This window comes from Sapajus apella, unplaced genomic scaffold (genome assembly GCF_009761245.1).
Source record: "Sapajus apella isolate SASKATOON/1434 unplaced genomic scaffold, GSC_monkey_1.0 scaffold3, whole genome shotgun sequence".
Taxonomy (NCBI): domain Eukaryota; kingdom Metazoa; phylum Chordata; class Mammalia; order Primates; family Cebidae; genus Sapajus; species Sapajus apella.
The window spans coordinates 2,615,997-2,640,522 of record NW_022436943.1 but is presented as its reverse complement, the minus strand read 5'-3'; the positions used below and the strand labels follow the sequence as shown (position 1 = coordinate 2,640,522).

At 39.0% G+C, this 24,526-nt stretch overlaps 1 protein-coding gene across 4 annotated transcripts in view; it reads right to left on the bottom strand.

Annotated features, from left to right (window-relative positions):
• Positions 1-24,526, bottom strand: part of NIPAL2 (NIPA like domain containing 2) — a 100,512-nt gene that overhangs the window by 10,577 nt on the left and 65,409 nt on the right. For all 4 annotated transcript variants that reach the window (XM_032248275.1, XM_032248268.1, XM_032248294.1 and 1 more), the window contains 4 exons: positions 21,525-21,646; positions 11,753-11,849; positions 4,541-4,676; positions 2,557-2,645 (listed from right to left, as the gene is read on the bottom strand). In XM_032248275.1, the coding sequence (XP_032104166.1) occupies positions 2,557-2,645; positions 4,541-4,676; positions 11,753-11,849; positions 21,525-21,646 (444 nt within the window). The remainder of the gene's footprint in view (positions 1-2,556; positions 2,646-4,540; positions 4,677-11,752; positions 11,850-21,524; positions 21,647-24,526) is intronic.

Sequence of the window (24,526 nt, the reverse complement as noted above, 5' to 3'; positions counted from 1 at the left end):
GCTCTTGTGAATAATGCTGCTATGAACATACATATACAAATGTCTTTTTAAGACCTTGCTTTCCATTCTCTTGCCTAAAAGTGAAATTGGTAGATCATATGGTAATTCAATTTTTAATTTTTTGAGGAACTGCCATACTGTTTTCCCTGATGGCTGCACCATTTTACATTCCCACCAATGGCGTACACAGCTTCAAGTTCATCCACATCCTTACCACCATTTTTTGTTTTCTCTTGTTAATAGCAGCCATCCTATTGGGTGTGAGACTATATCTCATTGTGGTTTTGATTTGGATTTTCCTTATGATTAGAAGTGCTGAACATCTTTTCATGTCTTTTGGCCATTTGTGTATCTTTTTTTCAAAAACATCTATTCAAGTCCTTTTCCCATTTTAAAATCAGGTTATTTGGTTTTTTGTTGTTGACTTGTAGAATCAAAGAGTAGAAATATTTTTAAGGCTCTTAACGAAAACTACAAAACCCATTTCTGAGAGGGTGGCACCATGTTACCCAGCCCATAAGAATGCCTGTGATGCTGTAGCCTTGTCAGCATTGGCTGTTGCAATAAAAAGAACAAACAAAACTTGACTAATTTAGTAGGCAAAATATGGTATCTCATATCAACTGTAAGCTATGCTTTTTCATGGAGGTAGAGAGGAGAAGTCGTCAGCAAGCTCTACCACCATTCTACTCACCAGTAACACTAGAGGAACACTTATGGCTCCCAAAAGGTCTCAGCCTCCCTGATTCAACAATTACTCTGTATGCTGAGTATTAAGACCCAGCCCTGTTGGTCTGCCTAGAAAATCTTTATTTATTTATTTTTAACTTTTATTTTTTAGAGATGGGGTCCTGCTCTGCCACCCAGGCTTGAGAGCAGTGGCGTGATTATAGCTCACCGTAACCTCGAACTTCTGGGTTCAAGCGATCCTCCTGCCTCAGCCTCCTGAGTAGCTGGGACTACAGGTATGTGCCACAATCCCTGGCTAATTTTTTCCCCAGTTTTTTACAGATGGCACCTTGCTATGTTCCCAGGCTGCAGAAAATCTTCTGATCAGGACAACTATATTCTTTATGCACATTAATATTAACTATTAGATTTATGTCATTTCCGTGACTCTTTTTGGCTTATTTTCCTTTTCCAATAATTCTAAGACATATCAATCTGCAATCTTTTCTTTATTAACTAGCTTAAAATACTAAAAAAAATTAGATGTCATGGGATAGGATCTTTTTCTTTAACTCTTAAGTTTCAATTTTGGAAAACAGAAAATGCATTAATTACTTCAAAGAATTACTCACTGACAGTCACATTATTTCCCATAAAATGAAAAAAAAGTGCCAATTAGGAAACAGACAATCCTCAATTACTCCCCCACATACATAAACTTTGCATTGAGAAACTAACTCTCAAGATCAAGAAGGTGGTAAATACATCAAATAAGCCAATGAGCGAAGGCATACCAATACCAACTTTAGGAATGATGGACTTTAATCAACTGTTTTTGGTTTGGACCGAGTTTCAAATTTATGCTTTTTGTTTTAACACTATCATGTCTGTCATATTTTTAAAAAATGGTCCTCACAAATAAAATTACTGCAATGGTAGAAAAATAGAGGCCAGACAGCAAAGGTAGCAGTCTTGTCTCTCAGGCTTTCCCTAGAACATTGAATTCCATTTTGGGCTATACTCTCTGATCAAGCTGGTGAGGGGCATATAGGGAAGAGTTGGTAGAACTGGGTATGAATGGCCCAGAGACAAGACTCAAGAGAAACTTTCAGTTGCTTTGATGATCAGAAGGGCTGGTATAGTTTGGATATCTGTCCCCTCCAAATTGCATGTTGAAATGTGATGCCCAAATATTGGAGGTGGGGCCTAGAGGAAGGTGTGTGGGGCCTAGAGGAAGGTGTTTGGGTCCTGGGGGTGGATCCTTCATGAATGGCTTGGTGTGCTCCCTCGGTACCGAATTCATATGAGATCTGGCTGTTAAAGAGACTGGGACCTACCCCTCTCTTGCCCCATCTCTTGCTATGTGACATGCCTGCTCCCCCTTTGCCTTCTACCATGAGTAAAAGCTTCCTGAGGTCCTGGCCAGAAGCAGATGCTGGCACCATGCTTCTGTACAGCCTGCAGAACCATTAGCCAAATAAAACTCTTTTTAAAATAAATTACCCTGTCTCAGGTATTCCTTTGTAGCAACACAAAACGGACAAATACAAGGGTTGGCCATGGAAAGGCTCCAACAAGCAGAACAAAGATGAGTGTCTTCAATTTCAAGGAAACTCATTTCGGCTCCAGTATCAGAAAACACTTTCTACTTAGAAATCTCCAGATAATGAGAGTGATCCAAAGCAGGACTGAGCTGACCCAGGAGGCAGAGAGCATTCACACAAAGTAGAGGAACCTCTCCTGGAGGATTGTCATGGGGGAAATTCAGACACCATGTGGAGGCAACACAGATCCTTACAACCTAAAGATTTCTGGATTCTCTCATTTACTCTTGGAGAAACTTCATTTATGCTTGGAATCACCTATGTATAGAAAACCAAAACTCACCTGCAATGATGGCACTGATTGTAAAGAAAATGTGATTAACTGGCACCACTGTTGTCATATTGTAGAGTTTCGTGGCTTGATTCAGGAACCTGGGGCAGAAGACACTTACTGGAGCTTTGGCTTTAAAAGACATTCAGCAATAAGTTAACAATAACTTCAAGAAACGCATGTTCTTTAGCTACAACTACAAAGGGAAAGGAAGTGCACTGAAAGGGCATTTCCAATCAGCAGTCATAGCTTATATGCATCTGATGTATGAGATCAGATGTCAAGTTTTATGGTCTGTTTAAACCAACAACAGTAACAATGAAAAGCAATTAATCATATTCCGAGGCCACAGAAGTTTGAGTTGGAAGCGATTCAAGCTGCTGGACCAGTATCACACTGGGCCTGATTCATTAGGATAGACCCTAGAATCTGTTAAATATCATATCTGGGGAATAGTATAGCTATCCATTGACATGCCACGTGCCAAGAAAGAAGATGGAGAAGTAAAGGAATGTTTAATGTTTCAAAAACAATGCTCAGTGCTCCATCTGCAGAGCACATGTGCGAGCTCAGCTTCTCGTTCTGGCCACCAATATGAATTCAGTTCCCACAACTGTGCTGTGCTGCCCTGTTAGGGACTAGATTGTTTTTTTTAAGCAGTGAATTGCACTATCACTGGGGTGCTTTTAAAAAGCACTAACGCTTAGGTCTTACTCTAGAGCAATTGAAAAAAGTACTTTGTGGGTACAGTCTGGGTGTGTGTATACGTACATATATGTAAGTATATACAAATGCATGTATGTGCATGTATGCATTCATGTACATATATGTACAAAAGCCAGGTCATATACATGCATGTGTATATATATGTACAAAAACCAGGTCATTTTAATGGACAACCAAGGCTGAGAACCACAGTTGTACAGTTGATGGGTGCAGAGATGAGACAAGGGTGATGGGATGCAGTTTACCTCCAATCGTGTCTGCCTGTCAAATTTACAAAGTATAGTATGAAGATAATGCCACTAATCCCAAAAGATACTGTGGCAGTCCCAATCAATTCAGAAGAAGGAAGAGAAAAACAAAATAGCAAAATTCAAGTATTAGAAACACAGGCTTTATAAGGAAATGGCAAACCAGTGACAAAATATCAGTTTTCTCTGGTAGCTCTCCACAGACGCTGTAACAAGGCCTATCTTCAGCCCATAACAATTAGATGGTACTTCTGGCATCTACAGAAGGAACCACTCCTGTTCCGAGTTTGAGCTCTGATTTCTTATCTCGGACGGCGCTTTGCATAGCATTTTGGGTGAACAGGAAGCTTGTAGGTCAACTCAAGAAATCCCAGCAGGCAAAGGCACAATCCCAGTGTGAGATGGAGGGAAAGTGATTAGAGCCGATGGAGGTGGGGGCAGAGAAGAGCAGAAATTAAAAATGTTTCATGTCTTCACTATTAGGCCCCAAGAGAAACATAAAACAATCATTTTGCAATCCCATGGGTACAAAGGAAATTCTGGCCAAAGATGCAAAATTTTGGAGAAAGGATTTCCCTCCCGGCCAAACGTCTGGTTTCATCCATCTCTGGGCAATTAGTGAGCATGAGCTAAGAAACTAAGGTGAAGGGTTCATGTGTGTCCTATATTTAGAATGAAAGCCTGGATGTGGACCTGCCCCTTTGATTTATTGCTAATGACAACCTGTGTACCATGGATATTAATTACAAGCAGAAGAGCATCAGGAAAGTATCAAAGTGCACTTAGCTGGATTAAGGCTGCGCTTTCGAACTCACAAGACATGAAGGCAACGTTTTGTAAAAAACTCCTTATTAGATGCAAAGGAGGAAGCAAGGCACGTTGGCTGAGGACTAGCTGCAGGCCCTTCACTCTTAGAAATCAGTTGTAGCTCATTTTAATTATCATCTGAAGCCAGTAAAGATTAATGCCCAGAGAAGCACAGGAATGTTGAAAGATTAGTGAGTATGCAGAAGCTAACTTACTTGACTTGGAAAACACAAGATGCTATCATGATGACAAACATGATATAGAAAATGGGATAAGTTAGCTGCATTTTATCCGTCATAGAAAAAGTGATCATGCCTGAGACGGCCTTTACTGAAATAACAGTCAATGAGGCTGAAAAAGAAAAAAAAGACACAAATAAAGAACATATTTGAGATAGAATTAACAAATAAATATCTTAAGCTTACATGGTTGCGTAGCAAATATACCAATTATGCTTTAAGAATGAACACGGCTGTGAGAGGTGTAAGAAGGGATATGGCATTAACCAAGCAGTGGCCTCATAGCTGGAGCTGTGCTGGATTTCAAATTTGCTTAAATCAGCTAAAGGTCTGCTGTGTGACTGCATGCTTTTTATCTTTGGAGCAAGATGCTTCTTTTCCAGCCCTAACAGTTGAAAGAATGCTGTGGAGGTTATAATTACTAGTAGATGGGAAAGGCAAAAACGGTGGAGGGAGGAGATAAGAAAAGTCAGATCGTCCATGTGACATTAATGAAAAAATAACTATTAAACTATACTGAAAATTCAAAAGCCATAGAGATGAGAAGAGTGGAAAGTGAAATGCAGCTCACTTCTTGAGTTTACTTAGGGTTGTACTAAGTCATTGCTTCTCAGTCTTTTGGCTAAGATCAAGTGAGTTGTACTAAGTCTATGTATAAGCCTTTTTGTTAGGTGATACCTGGAAGTTTCATTAAAAATATTTTTGACAATGACAATAATTGGAAGCAGGACCAGAGTCGAGTATTCATGTCTCAGGGTGAACCATAAACTTAAGGTTTACATAAGCAATATCTATTTCTTTTTTATACTAAAGAGGAACCAGTCCCTTATGAGAACAAAATTTTCATAGGTTCCAAACAGCAATTAAGAAAAAGTAACTTGGTAAGGTTATATCACTATGAAAGTGATAGAACATGTTCCAGCAACATCATCTTTCTGTAAGGAAGAAGAGAATGCTTTCTGTCTTATGTCCCTTGAAGTTACTATTGCAAATAATTCCATAATTCCATAATTTAGCTGAAACCCACTGAAAGTTCAAAGATAATTTTTACATGAAATCAAAAAATTAAGTCAAAGGCAATGTGAAGGAGAAATACTCCCTTTGTTGCTGTTGATCTGCTTGGTCATAATATATCTGAGTTTTCTTCCTTTTATTTAAAAAGGTATATATATATATTTGAAATATATTTATATATATTTAAAATAGCAAGTGGTGACCAGCCAAGAAGAGCCTCCCATAATATCCTTTTCCAAAAACTGAAATATACTTTAATTTGAAGGGTACTAGGGCACACTTCTAAATTAGGCATTTCTTTCAGTTAAAAATTGTAATTGACAAAGGACATCAGTAATAAATTATAAAAACAAATCCCCATCCTCAACAAAGAGGCCCTTACAGTTAGGCCTGTCTCCATCTTAAAATGTCTTTTGACCTAATTCTTTTACCTATTTCCTACTGATTATGCCAATAGTAACATCTTAGCTAACCTAGGCATTTTAAATACCTATAGAGATCTGTGTTTCACTTGATGGTTTAAGTTTGTAGGTTAGCTCTTGAGGGACCTTGATTTCTCCCTAAACGCTGACTGAAATTAGAGTACAATGTGATTATGATCTTGTGGTCTGAACAGCCAGGTTTCCCAACGGGATAATTAATGGAGGAGTTGAACGTACTGTTCCATTAGCCTCAGAACCTCAGAATTGCAAAGGACCTTAAAGGTCATCTGATTTAACCACTATCTGATTTTATATTATACTTAAACACAAAACAAAGACAAAACTAGAATTCTCTGTTAAACTGCTAAACAAACTAACAGTTTCTATTGCCAATCATATTTTCAAAGCATGCACAATTGTCAACTGATTAATCACTATTTTAACTCTGTAAGTTATTTCTAGGCTGGTGTTGAGTACTCCCAAGTATTTTTGGGGGGTGGTTGATTAGGATAAGTGGAAATACAGAATTGTAATGTAATGTTCTAATATTATACTTAAAAACAGAAAGTACTTAGGTATGCACAGAAAAAAAGGCTAGAAGAAACTACATCAAGATATTGTCAGTGGTTATCTCTAGCACTGGGATAATGAATTAACTTTAAATTCATTTAAAAAATCTGTAAAGGTAAACACATTCATTTAAAAATTTTGGAAAATGTGGAAAAGCCTGGAAAGGAAAATTAAAATCTCCTGTAGTTTCAGCACTCACACCAAATCATTTCTGACATTTGGACATGTTGTTATTTTCCTAAGTATGAATATGTTGCAACATGTGAATCATAAGTTATACGCTACTTAGGAATTTATTTTCTAAGTATATGCTACTTAGGAACCTATTTACCATTATGTATTTTGTATGCCATTAAGTATTCTTGTAAAGCATGACTTTTTTTGTTTGTTTGTTTGTTTGTTTGTTTTTTTGAGACAGTCTCGCTCTGTTGCCCAGGCTGGAGTACAGTGGTGCGATCTTGGCTCACTGCAACCTCTGCCTCCTGGGTTCAAGCAATTCTCTGCCTCAGCCTCCCGAGTATCTGGGGTTACAGGTGCACACCACCACACCCAGCTAGTATCAGCCTGGCCAAGATGATGAAACCCTGTCTCTATTAAAAATAAAGCATGACTTTTATTGACCATAGAGCATGCTTTTGTATGAAGATACAATTTATTTTGGCAGTTCTCTATTTTTTGATATTTAGATTGTATCCAATTTTTGCCATTAAAAACTGGGCTGTGAGGAATATTCTTGAACACAAATCTTTGTATATCACTCTGCCTATTTCCTTAGGAAAACCACCTAAAGGGGAATTCCTGTTGACAGCCACTGTGAAGGCTTATAAAATAGACTAGCAAACTGCCTTCCAGAGAGTAGCAGAAGTACTCTGTCATACAGTGCTCAATTACACAAATTTTTATATTTTTCTTTGTATCTTTCTCTATTTTCTTAATTATCAATAATTATCATATATACTTTCATCATTAGAATAACACTATTTTTTCTAAACATATGCTGAGAGGTTTTTGAAATTTGGCCTTCTCAATTGCCTCTTAATTTTTCATCAATAGCTCCTTCCCAAATTTTTCCTAGGTTGCCATCAATGTTTCCTTATGAGAGTCATAAACATTTTACTTATTAATTTGTCTCTGACAACCAGAGTGTTCCACAGGTAGAGAAGGACTTCTTGGCTTTCCTGGTTTCCTGATCAGCCCAGAGGCTTTAGAATCCAATTTTTTTTTTTTTTTTTTTTTTGAGACGGAGTTTTGCTCTTGTTGCCAGGAGTGCAACGGTATGATCTCGGTTCACTGCAACCTCAGCCTCCTAGATTCAAATGATTCTCTTGCCTCAGCCTCCTGAATAGCTGGGACTACAGGCGCCTGCCACACCCAGCTAATTTTTGTATTTTTAGTAGAGGTGGGGTTTTACCATGTTGGCTAGGCTGGTCTCAAACTCCTGACCTTAGGTGATCCACCTGCTTTGGCCTCCCAAAGTGCTGGGATTATAGGCATGAGCCACTAAGCCCGGCCTGGAGTCCTCTAAGAATGATCACTGCCACTGGCAAAGGGGGCAGCTCACCAGAAGCCAGGTTTCTCTCTTCTGCCTACCCTCACTTGCTATTTTCTTTTTTTAATTTCATTTATTATCAATCACACAAGCAATATCACGACAACAACAAAGTAAAGAAAAAAATCCACCTATGTACTTTGCTACTTCTCATGCAGTTCCAGTTTTTGCCTCATGTGTATGTTTTACTAATCACAGTGAAAGGTGGGTAAAATGTTGTGTGTCACTTTTTCCATTTTATATATTACTGTACATATCTTCCTAACCTACAACATGACTGTCATAATCATTTTTTTAAAGGCACTACCGTTCATTGTACAATATTCAAGATGAGCACACAGTCCAGAGTGGGCATCTTGGTTCTTATTTCTTGCTGTAATAAGACCACTTCTGGTATTTCACCATCAATTCTTTATTAGGTGCACATTATGAAACTTGATGAACTATATTAATGAATTTCTTAAAGAATCCTTCTTTCTTTCCCATAATTAATTATATTAATGTTTACTGGGTACTCACTGTGATCAATTCTACTTAAAGAATATATACTCTAAATAATAGACATGGTCTATGTCCTCATGTAGCTCATCTGGCCAGGAAGAGGGGCTCATGACAATATATAAACATGTAAGTAGAATATGAAGTACAAATTGTTGTAAGTGTTACAAAGAAGAACCAGTTTTATTAAGACTACTTGGGCCAGGCGTAGTGGCTCATGCCTGTAACCCCAGCACTTTGGGATGGTGAGGCAGGAGGATCACTTGAGCCTAGGAGTTTGACACCAGCTCCAGCAACACAGGGATACCCTGTCTCTACAAAAAAAAAAAAAAAAAAAAAAAAAAAAAAAAATTAGCCAGGCATGGTCCTACACATCTGTAATCCCAGCTACTGAGGAGGCTGAGGTAGGAGGATCACTTGAGCCCAGGATTCTGAGGCTGCAGTGATCTATGATTGTGCCACTACACTCCAGTCTGGGTGACAGAGCAAGGCACTGTCTATCTCAAAACAACCAAAAACCAAAACAAAGACCACTTGGTTACTGAGTATGATTTTCTCTGTGCTTTATTTGCTAACATTTTATTTGGGATTTTTGTATCAATATTTAGCAGTGATATTAATTCATAGTGTTTTTTATTTGTTCTATTTTTTTTTTCCATTCAGGAGGTGAGTCTTACCTGATTATGCTTTTTAAAAAGTAAAAGCTTTCTTGTTATATCCTCACATAGTTGCAACAACATCAGAATAATCTATTCCTTAAGGATTTGAAGACACTACCTTTGGAATTCTTTAGGTCTGGTTCTTTTTTAAGGATACAGCTTTTCAACAACTCCTTTATTTCCTCCATAGTTATTTTCATTTAAAAATAAGCAATTTATTCAAAATTCATTTAAAAATAAGCAATTTCATTAATTTTTGCCTATTCAATTAAATGCTCTTTCTGCTTTCTTTAGCTTTATTTCAGTATTTTTTCTAATTTCTTGAGTTGAGTGTTTAATTGACTTACATTTAAAGCAATTTCCTCTGAATACAGCATTAGTTATAAACTTTAGTTTTAATATTAAGTGCTTTAATAATAATTTTAAAACGCTGCAATTAAATCTTGGTTTCTACTTTGCACAGCTGCAGTTTAGGAGCAGTGTTAACATTTCCAGGTGGTAGAGTTTTACTGGTTTCTATTTTTGTTATTATTTTTCTGTTTTTATTTCACTGTGATCTGAGGATGTGGTCTGTACTATTTCAACTTCCTGGAATTTATCAAGGATTTCTTCATGGCTAATTATGTGATCAACTTTTGTAAATGTTACACAGGCACTTGAAAGTAAGTTTATTCTCTGTTTTCAGGATTTAGATTATTTATTCTGATTAATTATTCAGATCCTCTGTCTTTATATGGCTTTCTGTCTAATTATCTTCCATGAGTTGAGAGAAGTCTCCTAATCCCCTTATATTTCTGTTAATGTAGTTTTGCAGTTTCTGCAGATTTTCCATTGCATATTGGATATGATATTTTTGTGGATTGTGCTCGTTTTGTCAGGATAAATCTTCTCGTTTTGTCATGTAATATCTTCTGCCTTAATTTTCATTTAATAATATCATGATCTCCTGCTTTCTTTTACTTTCAACCTGAGTTACCTTGTTTTTTTTTATGAAAATTATTGAAAATTTATGTATGTAGCCAAAACACTTGGCAACCTGCAAGGGCCAATCAGAAAGGGTGCCAGCCCTGGCACTGCTGAGAGAGCCCCTGTCTTAGTATTTATCATGACAGGGCTGGGGTTGAGAGGAGGCGATATTAGGAGAAAGAAGCATGGTGGCAGCTATTTTATTTACCCTTACACCTGTACTAGTGCAACTTGGCTGAATTCAATTTCAGAATCATTTCAAAATCAATCTGGAAGTTTCTCTGACGTCCAATTTGAGAATGTTTCTTTTTGTTTGTTTGTTTTACTAGGTAAACTTATTCCATTTCCATTTATTATCACCACTGATACGCATTATCTTAATTCTGTTATCTTACATTCCTATTTAAAGTTTGACTTGTTTCCAACATTTTCTTATACAAGGTACTTTTTGTTTCTTGTGTGTGCTTTTGTTTTCCCTACTTGATAAGTTGGAAAGAAACAAACATAAAGATCTCTTTCTCTTCTCTTGATCTACAGCATACCTAAATATAGCATAGAGTACATTTGTTTCTATAAGTAACTATCAAAAACACAAATCTTCCAGTACAAAAAAGAGAACTAGTTGATGAGATAGGAACAGGAAAACCTAGCGCCTCATTAACATGGGGGCTGGATGCTGCCCCAGGGGTATGAGCACCCCCTTCCAGGTCATGGCAAAAGATACATGATGCTTAGGTCATTTGACTGGCAAAGAGGAAATAAAAGAAGAATTACAAATAAATTTTTAAAAAAGGAATTTCCTAAATGATTAGTGAGAGCTCCTAGTGTTGGTATACATGAGTGAGTGTGTGTGTGTGTGTGTGTGTGTGTGTGTGTGTGTGTGTGTGCCTGTGTGGAGGAGTGGGGGAAAGAGAGAGAAAGAAGTACGAAAGAAACAGGGACAGGGAGACATAAAGAGACAGAAAAGGAGAAGGGAGGGAAGGTATATTAAAAATATATAGTGGGCTTATCTAAGCACTCATTTTCAACTCTAACAAGGTGCCTCTGGAAAAAGTAAATGGATTGGTAAACAATGAATGAAAAAAATGTAGTGAAAATCATACTGCTTACATCGATGTTTCATATTAGTCACATTTTAAAGTTTTTATAGAAAATATAAACAGTATAGGTCTTGCTAACCAATTCCTGACCCGAGAGTTCATTAATTTGTTTCTTTTTTAAGATTTTCAATTACTTATTAACAAATATCTTAATTGTCAGGGAGCAAATAAAGTTATCAAGAAGCAGAAAATCCTAAAATGTATTTTTTAAATAATTAAATATATATCAATTACAGTAATGGACAGGCAATGTATACTTCTTATAATTTAGACTCAATTTCTTTCTATAGATCAGAGCTGAAAAATATAAACAATGAGAAAGGAGTAGAATGCCCAAGTATTTTCCTTCAAACCTCATTTATGACTCAGCATAGCTCAATTAAGAATAAGAAAACAAAATACGCCTTTACCTAGAAGTGCCACCAGGGTTAGCAGAATCACCATGTGCTTCACTCCTTTTCTTTTATAGAAATATAGGAGAATGCAGAAAATTAAGATTTCTAAAATCTAGAAATTAAAAAGACGGAAAAGAGTAAATTATTCTACACAAAGTCTTCAAAATGCCACACTTCTCATTTTGATTTTGCAGCAGTTCTCATATGAGAGTTGAGGGTGGCCGAGGTTACCTAGGGCCGACACAGGAGAGCAGTATAAGCACCTCGGCCTTCCAGACCCAGAGCTCAAACACCCCTCCTGCCAGTAATCTCCAGTCCTGACCTCCCTGGGAGTCTAGTCTCATTTCCCGAAGAATCTACAAGATATTTCCACATGCATGTTTAATAGACACGCCACATTAATGTGAGTAACACCTACCACTCCATTCCAACCTTCCCAGCTTGTTCCTCCGGGGCCTTTGCCCTCCAGTTAGTGGCATTCCCACACTCCCTGTTGCACACACCCTAACTCCTCCCTTTCCCCCATCCTCTCTAGATAGTTGCATTTGCTTCTAACTCATCTCTGATTTTATTCTTGCCTCTCTGTAATCCAGCCATTCCACAGCCAGAGGAATCACTTAAAAACACCATTTGGATAATGAAATATTTTATTCATAGAGAACATATATGATGCACATCAAAGGGATTTAGACTAATACGACAGACACTCACAGACTCTTCACCCAACCTGAGAAACAGAACCTACTGACATCTCTGAAGCTTCTCGTGTGCCCCTCTCCAGCTGCACTCTCCTCCTCGTTCAACCTCCCCAGGAAACACTACACTGAAAATGCGTGTTTATCATTCACTTTCTTTATAGTTTATTGCATTTTTATGTGTTCCTAAATGAACCCAGTTTATTTTTGCATGTTTGGACTTTATACAAGTGGAATCATACTTGCTTTCACTTGCTTGCTTTTTTCCACCGTGCATTATATTTGTGACATTTGTCCAGGGTGATGCATGTAATAAAAATATAAACTAGACCCATTCATTCTTTGCTAAAACCTCCTGTGGTTTCCTATCACATTTAGAATAAAATCCAAACTCCCTCCTGGATCACAAAGTCCCAGGCAACTCCCTGGACCTCATTTTGTACTACTCACTCCTGGATGGTCCACTCTGTGCCAGCCTCAATGGCAATGTTTTTAAATTCTTTTTTCCCCCAGTTCTTTGCAATCCTCAGATTACTGCTGCCTGGGCCTTTGCATTGTTTGCTCTGCCTGGAATGCTCTTTCACTGATCTTTACACAATGAATCCTCTTCCTCACTCAGCTCGCAGGTCAAATGCCAACTCTCTGAGAGTTCACCAACTCTTCTGATCTAACAGAGCCACCCATTATTCTGTCACACCCCCAGCCTCAGGTCACTGTGGAGCATTTTGCCATCATCATTTCTTGTTCATCTGTTTATGTTTCTGGTCTGTCTTCCCTGCTAGAATGCCAGCCCTAGAACAGGAATCTTACCCACTCTTTTTACCACCCAATCTCTGGTGCCTGGCACGCAGTTGGTCATTCAGTGAGTACTGATGGAATTAATGAATAAATCACACCTCAAATTTATTACAAATAACTTGCCAAAAAAGACCTAATGTCTAATAAATTGACTGTTCAATAAATATTAATTGACTGCATGTCTAAAATTTTCCTATCCTTAAGAACTCTAGTGTAATTTTGAGTTTTCAGTTTTATTTTTGTTTTAACATCTTTTTTTTGAGATGGAGTCTCGCTCTGTTGCCCAGGCTAGAGTGCAATAGTACAACCTTGGCTCACTGCAGCCTCTGCCTCCCAGGTTCAGGTGATTCTCCTGCTTCAGCCTCCTGAGTAGCTGGGATTACAGGTGTGTGCTACCATACCTGACTAATTTTTGTATTTTTAGTAGAGACGGGGTTTTGCCATGCTGGCCAGGTTGGTCTTGAACTCTTGACCTCAAGCAGTCCACCCACCTCAGCCTCCCAAAGTGCTGGGATTATAGGCATGAGCCACCACGCCCAGCCCAAGCTATTATTTTTTAAGAGATGGTATCCTTGGACTGAATTTGTAAGTATGAATGTACATTTTTCTAACAGCAGACAGTACCATCACTAATTTTGTTTCTTTTTTTAACCACAGGAGTTAGGGACTTCACTATTTCCAGGAATGCATTCTACTTACAACATCCTCTCTAAATCAACTTGAATTTGTTTCCATTCAAGCGTTTGCTTGTGGGTTTGTTTTTTCCTCTAATCCTCTGTGGGCATGGGAAACAGCAGGCCCTTCCCTTCCTCATTTAAAAACCTTTCCATCTAAAATGGAAGATGAAATCATCCCTTTGTCTTTTCTTCTCCTGGCAAATTAAACCAATCATTATAACTGTTTCTTTTTGGGACTTATTTGCCAGACCTTTAATTTAACTGAGTAGTGCTACAAAAGCTATTAAACTCCTATCTCTTTGCCTTCCCTAAAATGGCCATCAAAACGTTGAGTGTCCTAATTTCTGTGCAGCTCACCAATTGTTAACAGAAATATCCCTCTGGTTGCGGTCTCCCCTCAACCACAGGCTTCCATTTCTCACAAGAGAATTACAGACAACTCACAGCAGCATTTGGGCCACTGTATTTGTTGCTGGAGAAAAGAAAGCTCTTCCTGAGCTAACACACAGAGCCCGTTAGGTGAATTGATGATCATGCCGATTATTAATTTTTGCAAGCATTTGTTATCGGTTCTAGAAACCACGTATGACTCTTTTTGTGTGTGTAGGCAAATTCCATCTCTGTGGCTTCAGATAAATAAAACATGAGTTCCTATTATTCACAGAATAACTGTAGTTGCCCTGGTTCTGCCTGGCGAGAAGTCACACCGTTCCCGGTAATAAAATATTAAAGCAGTATGAGTGAATGCTAATTTTTTTCTAGCAACGTTTTTTTTTTCTCCTCCCTGCAAACATCAATATTAAAGAAGCTGTGATGTCTGCAGGTTGCGGTGCGCCAGGAAGAGGCTGCAGTATTGATTGCCATCTCACAGGTTATGAAGAGTAACAGCACTTGCTGTGCGTCCCCACACCCTGTGCACTGTTCTCAGGTCTTTCTGTGTACAAGTTCATTGAATCCTCACAACCACTTAGGAGGTAGGTGCTATCATCAGTTTACAGGTGAGGAAACTGAGGCTCAGAGGGGCTAAATGATGCAGCTCTGATAGGCAGCATAATGGCCTCCTCATAGAAGTCCCTGGTCTAATCTCTGGAAGCTGTGAAGATGTTACTTTACATGGCAAAGGGGTTCTGTATTAGGTTGGTGCAAAAGTAATTACAGCTTTCCCCATTAAAAGTAATGAAAAACCGCAATTACTTTTGCACCGGCCTAATTCAAAGGGTACTGGCAGCTGAAGGGGTGCGTGGCAAAAGAGATAGACAAAATTTTAGCACTGGATGCCCCACCGCTGGTACCAATATCTGAGCCTGATTTTATCTCATCTTCTCTCACCAAGTTCTCAAACGCATAGCCTATGACCACAGCATATGGCTTCTCTGTCCACAAGAAATGAGCTCTGCAAAGGTTCTCTCTAGGGCCAGGTTTGGACAAAGATCTGATCCTTGGTAGTCAGTTTATTAATTCTGTAGAGAGAGGCATTGAGTAAGGCATGTGCATCCCAGAAGTGAACAAACTGGTTTTGTGTTCTGGCTCTACTGCTTAGTACTTATGTGACCTTAAACAAGTTCCTGGACCTTCCCCAGCCTCAACTTCTCCATCTACCAGATGCAGAGGATAACAGCACCCCATGTATAGGGCCAGTGGGCAGGTAAAGAACAGAATGTAGCCTGAGCTAGACGTAGGGCTCAGCCGCTCAGAGAGTGTTAGCTAATGCTACCGAAGAAGTGGACACTTGAGTGGACACACAAGTGATATTTGCATTCAGACAATAAAGCAAATAACATCATGCCATAGATACTGATGTCCTATAAAAACATACAGTTTTTGGCCGGGCACGGTGGCTCACGCCTGTAATCCCAGCACTTTGGGAGGTCAAGGCGGGCGGGTCACAAGGTCAGGAGTTAGCATGGCCAATATGGTGAAACCCTGTCTCTACTAAAAATACAAAAATTAGTCAGGACTACAGGTGATGGTGGGCAGCTGTAGTCCCAGCTACTTGGGAGGCTGAGGCAGGAGGATCCCTTGAACGCGGGAGGCGGAGGTTGCAGTGAGCTAAGATCGCGCCACTACACTACAGCCTGGGCGACAGAGCAAGAGTCCATCTCAAAGACAAAACAAACCAAAACAAAATACAGTTTTCTCCCTTAGGTTTTAATACCTGATGGTGGGTTTTGTTGCAGCTTTGTTAGAAAGGCTGACTTAATAATCAGGTTTAGGGTATAGAATGACAGCAAATGACAGGCTTGGCCCTAGCATCTACTGATTTAATTTTTTTGTCTGAGAGAAAATGAGCACTGTGTAGATTATTTTGTGAAGGATTTTATGTTCACAAAAGAGGTTTCCATTTGAATAGTCTTTTGGAAAATCTGGGTGAGCGAAATGGCCATGACCAAGCCTGCCAAATAACATGAAGTAATTGAGATTCAGGGCTGCATTTTCTAATGTGGGTTTTGCAGAACACATTTGCTCATAGGTATTACTCAACAAAAGGTCCTTCCGAGAAAAGGGCCTCGTGATCAAATAAGCCTGGGGCTTGTAGGATTAACAAAATCAAACCTTTCTCATTCTTACAGGACTTCTAGCTTTCAACATGCTAACAGAGATGATGAATTTCGCAGGCCTTGTTATGCGGAATCTTTCTCACCTAGTTTGACCTTGAAAACCCCAATCTTCTTTGTGTTTTGGCAAGGATAGGGATTGGCCTTCTGTGGCAGACAGGCCAGGAAAGGCTGTTTTAGTGCGTGAGTGAAGGGCACTTTATTCTTCTCTGGCTGGTAGACACTGGGCTTCTCAAATCTTACTTCCCTTCTTTTCTGTACCAGATCAAAGGGAAAGCTCCTGGGCCTTGTCTCTGTGAGGCTTCCATTTAATGTAAGCCTTGAAGGAAAAACAGACTTCCGTCTGGGGCAGGCAAACACACAAGACAAGGGGTTGGTGTGAGCTAGTGGGTACCGCAATATTATAATTCCTTTTGTGAGAAATATAAAACGTATTCAGGCTTATACATATTTTAGAAGTTATTTGATCAGTCCTGAAAGCCAATTCAGGTGCTCTTACTTATACTTGGTATAATACATAGAGTTAGATGACTGATATGTCAAAGAATAGTCTTAATTACTGTAATTATTATCTTTGCAGTCAGGGCTTATAGAAAAGCACAGAATTTGCCACATCTGAGGATTAAATATTACTTAGGTGTTTAACAATTCAAACCAAACTTCAGCTCACGATCTTAGTATAAAATTCATCACTACTAGAGTCTTTAGAGATGCAATTGGGTAACGGATTAAATTACAAATGAGTATAATATAGACCTTTTCCCCTTAGAGTCTAATGCCAACAGCGTTATTTCAAATGTGACTTTATTAAAGGTGTAGTTTATGCTATGTTTTAAATACCTGAAATTATTTACATTTTTCTCTGTGGTATTTACTTTCAAACATACTTTCTTTATCTTAATATGATTTTTCAGATATATGGGTTTCTCCCAGAACTTTAAAATTCCTGCTATGGGAATTCCTCTCTCTAAGCTTGGTGTCTAATCACCACCTTAATGGATAAGTGAATAAATGAATGAATATGTTTATTTTAAGAGCTAACTTTGGAAAAATGCCCAACTGCAATTAATCTCAGTACTTTTTGTGGAAATATACAGTATAATGAAAAGTAGTTTGGATCTCTTCAAATGTTTTCTCTGGGTTTAAAACAATACAAGATACGTCATCATTAAACAATGCTGTTTATTCCAAGAAATAAGTCTTGATGCATCTTTAATATACAAAGAATTTAACTCAGGCCATTAATTTTCTGGTTTCAGGCTATGTGACCCTTTTCTTAGCTAGATGAAGAATTTATTTTGCCTCTATGCAAAGAGTTATAATTTGTTGGTAAGGCTTCAAGTCTGGACTATCATGAAATTTTCAGTAAAGTATAAAAAACAGAAGTAAATCACAGAGATTAGAACTTCATCTAGTGCTTATCATTGACTGATGAAAGCTGTGACAATTAAAAAACTGAATGTGGCATAGAAGTAGGAAGATAAATGGGGCAGAGGGGTTGGCACAAAGAATGACATACCTGAGGAAGGCGATCTGAGTTGGGATGCTCAATCTTTATTATTTTTATTATACTTTAATTTCTGGGGTACATGTGCAGAATGTGCAGGTTTGTTACATAGGTATACATGTGCCATGGTGGTTTGCTGCATCCATCACCCTCTCATCTAGGTATTTCTCCTAATGCTATCCGTTGTCTATCCCCCTACCCCTGCTATCCCTCCCCTAGCCCCCCAGCCCCTGACAGGCCCTGGTGTGTGATGTTCCCCTTCCCGTGTCCATGTGTTCTCATTGTTCAACTCCCACTTATGAGTGAGAACATGCAGTGTTTGATTTTCTGTTCTTGTGTCAGTTTGCTGAGAATGATGGAAGCCCAATCTTAAAGGCTGAAGGAGGGCAGAGGTGAGGGGAAGAGGTGGGAAGTGACAGCACCAGGGAGATGAGGCCTATGAAAATGGATTGCAGGGCCGTAACATATGAGGATCAGGGCTTTAAATAGGCAGGACACTAGGACTGATGGCCTGATTGACTCATTGATCAACCAAAACAAGTTCATGTCCTGAAGAAGTGCAGGGTCTTCTGGAACAAAACAGGCAAGTAAATAGATAAAGAGGTCCAATCTGAGCCATGCCCGTGAGGGTGAGTTTTCAGGGGTCATAAGGAAATGGGGCTGTGGGTCAAAGGAGGTAGGGGAGGCAGACAGATACAACAGCACTGTGTTATGTAGCTGGAGGGGGCTCACGGGTCAGATTTGTTTATTAGGAGGAGCTTGTAGCCAGTATTGATGATGAACATCAGGGGAGGCAGCCTTCTTAAAAGGCTGCTGATACGCTCCAAGCAAGAGATGATGGAAGCCTGAATTAATGCAATGGGAATGGGAATGTGAAAAAGGGGTCAAGTTTGAGACTTTACATTTCCAACAGGATCAGGGGTATGAGTGAGGAATGCGGATGAAGGAAGAGTCATGTGTAGTTTAGGTTTCCAGTATGAGAGGCTGACATGGAAGAGAAGAGAGAGTTTGGAGGGGAAGATAGTTCAGTTTTTGATATGCTACATTTGAGGAAACTATGGGAGGTCCAGGCAGGGATGAGTAATAACTAAGCAGACGAGAATATAGATCTAGAGCTCAGGCAGGGCCTGGGAAGGAGAGGTGGGTCTGGATTAGGAAGTCTTTAAAAAGGATGCTGGTGGGTGGGCAATTGGATTCTTTTAGGAGACCTGGGAAGAGGGTGAAGCATGAATGGAAGCAAGGCAGAGAAAGAGGAGGTGCTCAAGAGCCCAGCATGGATTAGTGAGAGAGGAAGAAGAAAAATGGAAAACATTTGGAGGAAGCAAGGAGGAGAAAGTTTCCAGAAGATGATGGGCCAGGGAGTAAATGCTGCGTAAGGTTCAAGAAGAATCAGGACCGAAAAAAAGCAATTCCTTTGACAATTCATAGAGAGGGATTTACTTCTCCAGACTTCACCCTCACTTGCCACTCCTAGCCCCATTCCTGTTGGAAATGTAAAGCCTCTTGAGCTTGGTCCTTTTCTACATGTCCATTCCCATTGCATTAATTCAGGCTTCCACCATCTCTTGCTTGGACCGTGTCAGCAGCCTCTTAACAAGGCTTCCTCCCCTGCTGTGCATCGTCAACACTGTAGCTACAAGTTCCTCCTAATAAACAAATCTGACCCATGAGCCCCCTCCAGCCACATAACACAGTGCTGCTGTATCTGTCTTCTGTTCCCTCTGCCAGCAAAGTCCCCTGCCTCCTTTGACCCACAGCCCCATCCACAGATTAGAATGAGTGAAGAGTTAGTGGGAGCTGAGGAAGTGGACGGGGCCAACAAAAGTAGACTATTTGAAGACATTTTTGGTAGTAAATGGCAGGAGGGAAATGGGACAGTTTATTAAAAGGGTGTATAGTATATGAGAATTTTTTTTTTTTAAACAGAGAAACCTAAGTATCTTCATAGGGCAAGAGAAAGGAGTAGAAAAGGAAACGAAAGTGAGAAGATCTGTAAATATTTGTGTTCTAGTGATCAGAATGCATATCAGAAATGGTAGGATATATATAATTTTTGTCATACACACTAGGAACTGCTTCAGTCATGTGCTTAGAGCAAATTTCACCAGTAAACATGTCTCCGTAAATGCCAATGTCACACTTTTCAATACTAGGCATATAAAGTAGGATCATACTATTTTACCTGTTTTAATGGCAGAGGGCTAGACCAGTTAGCTTTTTGAGGTCACTTCTAATCCTAAAAATGTCTAGTTCTGTGTGCTTTGATTCTTTTTTTTTTGTCTTGAGACAGGGTCTCACTCTGTCACCCAGGCTGGAGGGCAGGCCTGCGATCATGGCTCACTGCAGCCTTGACTTCCTGGGCTCAAGATCCTCTCATCTCAGCCTCCCAAGTAGCTGGGACTGCAGGTGCCTACCACCATGCCTGGCTAATTTTTAAAATTATTTGTAGAGATGAGGTCTTGCCATGTTGCCAGACTGGTCTCAGACTGCTGGACTCAAGTGATTCTCCCACCTTGGTTTCCCAAAGTGTTGGGTTACAGATGCATGCCACCATGCTCAGCCTTATTCTTTTTATTGATTTCACAACTATTTTACCAAACCCGCTCTTGGTTAAATGCTCAGCTAGACTATCCCAGCTTTCTTTTTATTACCTGCCCTTTGTAGAATATTATTATTCCCTAATCTATACCAACTTCTATGCATATCAACCCTTTTGATCATATTCTCTTTATTACCTACAAATACAGCCACTGCATCAAATGAGATATCCCAGTTAACACCTTCACATTTATCTATCAGCTCATTTTTTTTTTTTTTTTTTTTGAGATGGAGTTTCACTCTTGTTGTCCAGGTTGGAGTGCAATGGTGAGATCTTGGCTCACTGCAACCTCCGCCTCCCAGGTTCAAGCAATTCTCCTGTCTCAGCCTCCCTAGTAGCTGGGTTTACAGGGGTGTACTGCCACTCCCAGCTAATTTTTGCGTTTTTAGTAGAGATGGGGTTTCATCATGTTGGCCAGGCTGGTTCTGAACTCCTGACCTCAAGTAATCTGCCTGCCTTGGCCTCCCAAAGTGCTGGGATTACAGCCATGAGCCACCGTCCCCAGCCTCATTTCATTCTTTTACACATCTCTCGACATTGTAGTACTATTGTGCGCTCCTCTCAGACAATCTATCTGTGTCATTGATCTCAACAAGGACTTTTTTTGAAGAGAACCTCTATTTGGAATCAAGTTCAGTAAAGCAAAATGTGTTAAGTATTGTCCCTTCAACTTGGAGGGAATGTTTTGTTTTACTCTGAGTTGTCCTAAAACATGTTGCTCTGGAACTTGCTGGATTAATCGATGTGGAAATTGTTCCAGGAAAGGATATCTGGGAAACTAAGGGTGCTTCTGTTGCTGACTTAGTACTTCAAATACCCTGGTATCGGTCAAATACATTTATATCTTAATAAGATATTAGTGCTGGTAAGGAAAAGATTATGTTCTCTAATATCTGCATGTGCCAGCGGACTAGATAATATAGCTTTGGGGACAGTAAAATACTTAGAATTCTTACCATATAGATCAGGAACTGCCATCCGACAAAGTAATACTGTACTGTTCTTGCTGAGATCGCCTGAGTTATATTTGGAGCAAAGCTCACCAGTAAATATGTTCCTGCAAATGCCAGTGTCATACCTTTAAATAAAATTGAAAAAATAAAAAACCAAATTGAAGCCAACCTAAAGCTTTTTGTTGATGCAGACATTGCCTGGAGACTGAGCCTTACTTGTAAAAGTGCCAATCAGTCCCTCCTATTATAATCCGTTTCATCAAACCATCCCTGGATAGCATCCCACATTCACCTGAAGGCATTCCCTTTACGGGGAAATAGAGCCAGGGGATGGATGGGGCAGGGCATAACTTCCCATTTTTCTCTGTTGTTTTGGATGAATCCTGGCCTTTTCAGGGAATCTTTCCCCAAAGATTGGGAAGATCAGAGTATGTGCTATGAAGACGTGAAAACACATCCCAAGCTGACTGTTTCCACATGAGCCAGTAAGTGCATGATGGATCTAGACACATCTAGATCTGTCTAGATCTAGACAGCACAGCCCAGAGGACAGGGAAGCCCATCACAAGATGATCTGCGCTACACTCACTCATCTCGGGAGCTTTCAAGCACACTCAGGTGATTTAACAAGTTGAAACTCTGGTAATGAGCATCTTTAATCACTGCCATTTATTGGAGTCCTTATAGCAGCAATAACAAAGGCGAATGCTGACTTTGCTGGGGAGTTTAATTAATTCAACCTAGAATATAGAATTCCAAGGTTAGTTTAGTAAAATAAAAATAAAATAGAAACCACATCATAAACCTATGTAAGGAGTGTGTTACTGTCATGGGTTTAGCATTCCTTTCTGTTAAACGACAGAAAGGAATGTGTGTAGGGGGTTAGGGAGCGAGGCCACCGAAGGAGGGGTGAAAGGAGGATGTGCCCTTCCAAATAATGTTGAAAACTACTTATTTATATATAATTAGCAATCTGAAAAAAAAACACCCTGATATAAGTAGCGTATTTTGGATGGCACACTGAAAGCATAATTCAACTTGTTTCATCACTGAGGTCAGTGCTATTGTGGATATAATTTATAACCAGCATTGACTCCAACCTGAAACCATTTGGTTTGTCTACAAAGTCTCACAATTTGAAGGCACTAATTTCCTGTTCCTCTTACCCAAATGACTTAGGTTTTGAACTCTTGTTCCTGGAAACAAATAGCATTTGATTTTTCACAAAAGCTAGACAACAGCAATTCAGGGTATTGTAGAAGCTACAAGGAAGTTTCCTCTAACGTAATAATGTATTCTGTAACTCTTTGTGAAGACAGATTATATGCAATCTTTAAAGCTATTTCTAATGAGAACTTTAAAAACAAAAAACAATATACATTATTAAACACTGTAATAAAAACAAATAATAAAACCACATATAAGAGCTTGGGGGAAAATTATTGGTCAGTTATGTCTTTTCTTTAGGAAAAAAATTACATAATTATTCAAAAGTAGGTTCCTAGGAGGAAGAGATTCAAAAAAACCTGTTTTCTAAACTTGGTATGGTAAAGTAGCATGAATTCATTTAATATACTTTAAAATGTCTCAGAGACTTCTGTTTCTTTTGTGAAATCCAAATTTCTAGTTCTATCAAGCTCCTCTATCAGACACTTCTTTATCTCTTCTAATAGTATCTAGCTTCAATTAACCTTCTCATATTTAAATTTAGTTTTGAGTAGGCAACGTGTATATGGCAAAATTCCAACAATACACAAGCTGATCAGTGAAAAGTAAAATCTCACCCACCCTGATGGCTCACTAGTTTTCCTCCTCAAAGTTAACTACCACCACTAGTTCCCATGGCTTTCTTTTCAGAGATGTTTTATATGCATGTATGTTTAAGTGTGCATGAGTTTTATTTTTTTACATAAAGAATTGCATATTATATAAAGTTTTCTGCATCTTGCTTTTTTTTTTCTACTTAGAACATCTTGGAGGACATTTCACATGAGTATATGCAGTCTACCAATATTCTATCTCAAGGAAGTAATATTGTTACTGAACAACTTTCCAATATTGTCCCTGTTTCACATCCTGACATATCCCTCCATTTCAAATCCATCTCTGCATTTGCCTTCCATGCCTGTCCCTACTAATGTATATCTTCGTTGCATTTCTTTTTTAAAATTTTTTAATTTTTAAAGAGATTAAAGAAAAACAAAATTTTTAATTTTTGTGGGTATGCAGTAGGTGTATATATTTATGGGATGTATTTCACTGCATTTCAAAACTTTTTTAAAAAATAAAATGGCTGATGCTTTGCAGTTATATTTTCTTTCTTTCTTTTTTTTTTGTTTGAAACAGAGTCTTGCTCTGTCGCCCAGGCTAGAGTACAGTGGTGCGATCTTGGCTTACTGCAACCTCTTTCTCCTGGGTTCAAGCGATTCTCCTGCCTCATTCTCCTGAGTAGTGGGATTACAAGCATGTGCTACCATGTCCAGCTGATTTTTGTATTTTTAGTAGATACAGGGTTTCACCACGGTGGCCAGGCTGGTCTCAAACTCTTGACCTCAGGTGATCTGCCGGCCTCTACCTCCTAATATTCTGGGATTACAGGCGTGAGCCATCGCCCCTGGCTACAATTATGCTTTCTAAGTCCCTTTCACATACGTTATTTCATTTGGGTCTCACATCACTGTGCATTTGCTAAGTAACTCTGTGTCAGTTCAGCAGGTCACACATTCTTCTTAATAATTTTTAATTCAGCTACCTGCAATAATTACAAAGGCAGTTCTGGATAGCTGCTGCCAGTTTTATGCTTGTTTATTTGGTGTCATTTATATTTAAGTGATTTACTGTCTCCTTTATGAGTTGTATGCACATTTTTCATAAGTGTTTAAAAGTGTTAAAGACAGTCATTTGCACTTCCTTAAATAAATTCCTTTTAAATTTATTTATATTTCACCTTTTGCTAAAAGTGGTATGAGACGTCAGTTCCTGCTATTTTTATTTCAGTAAAGCTA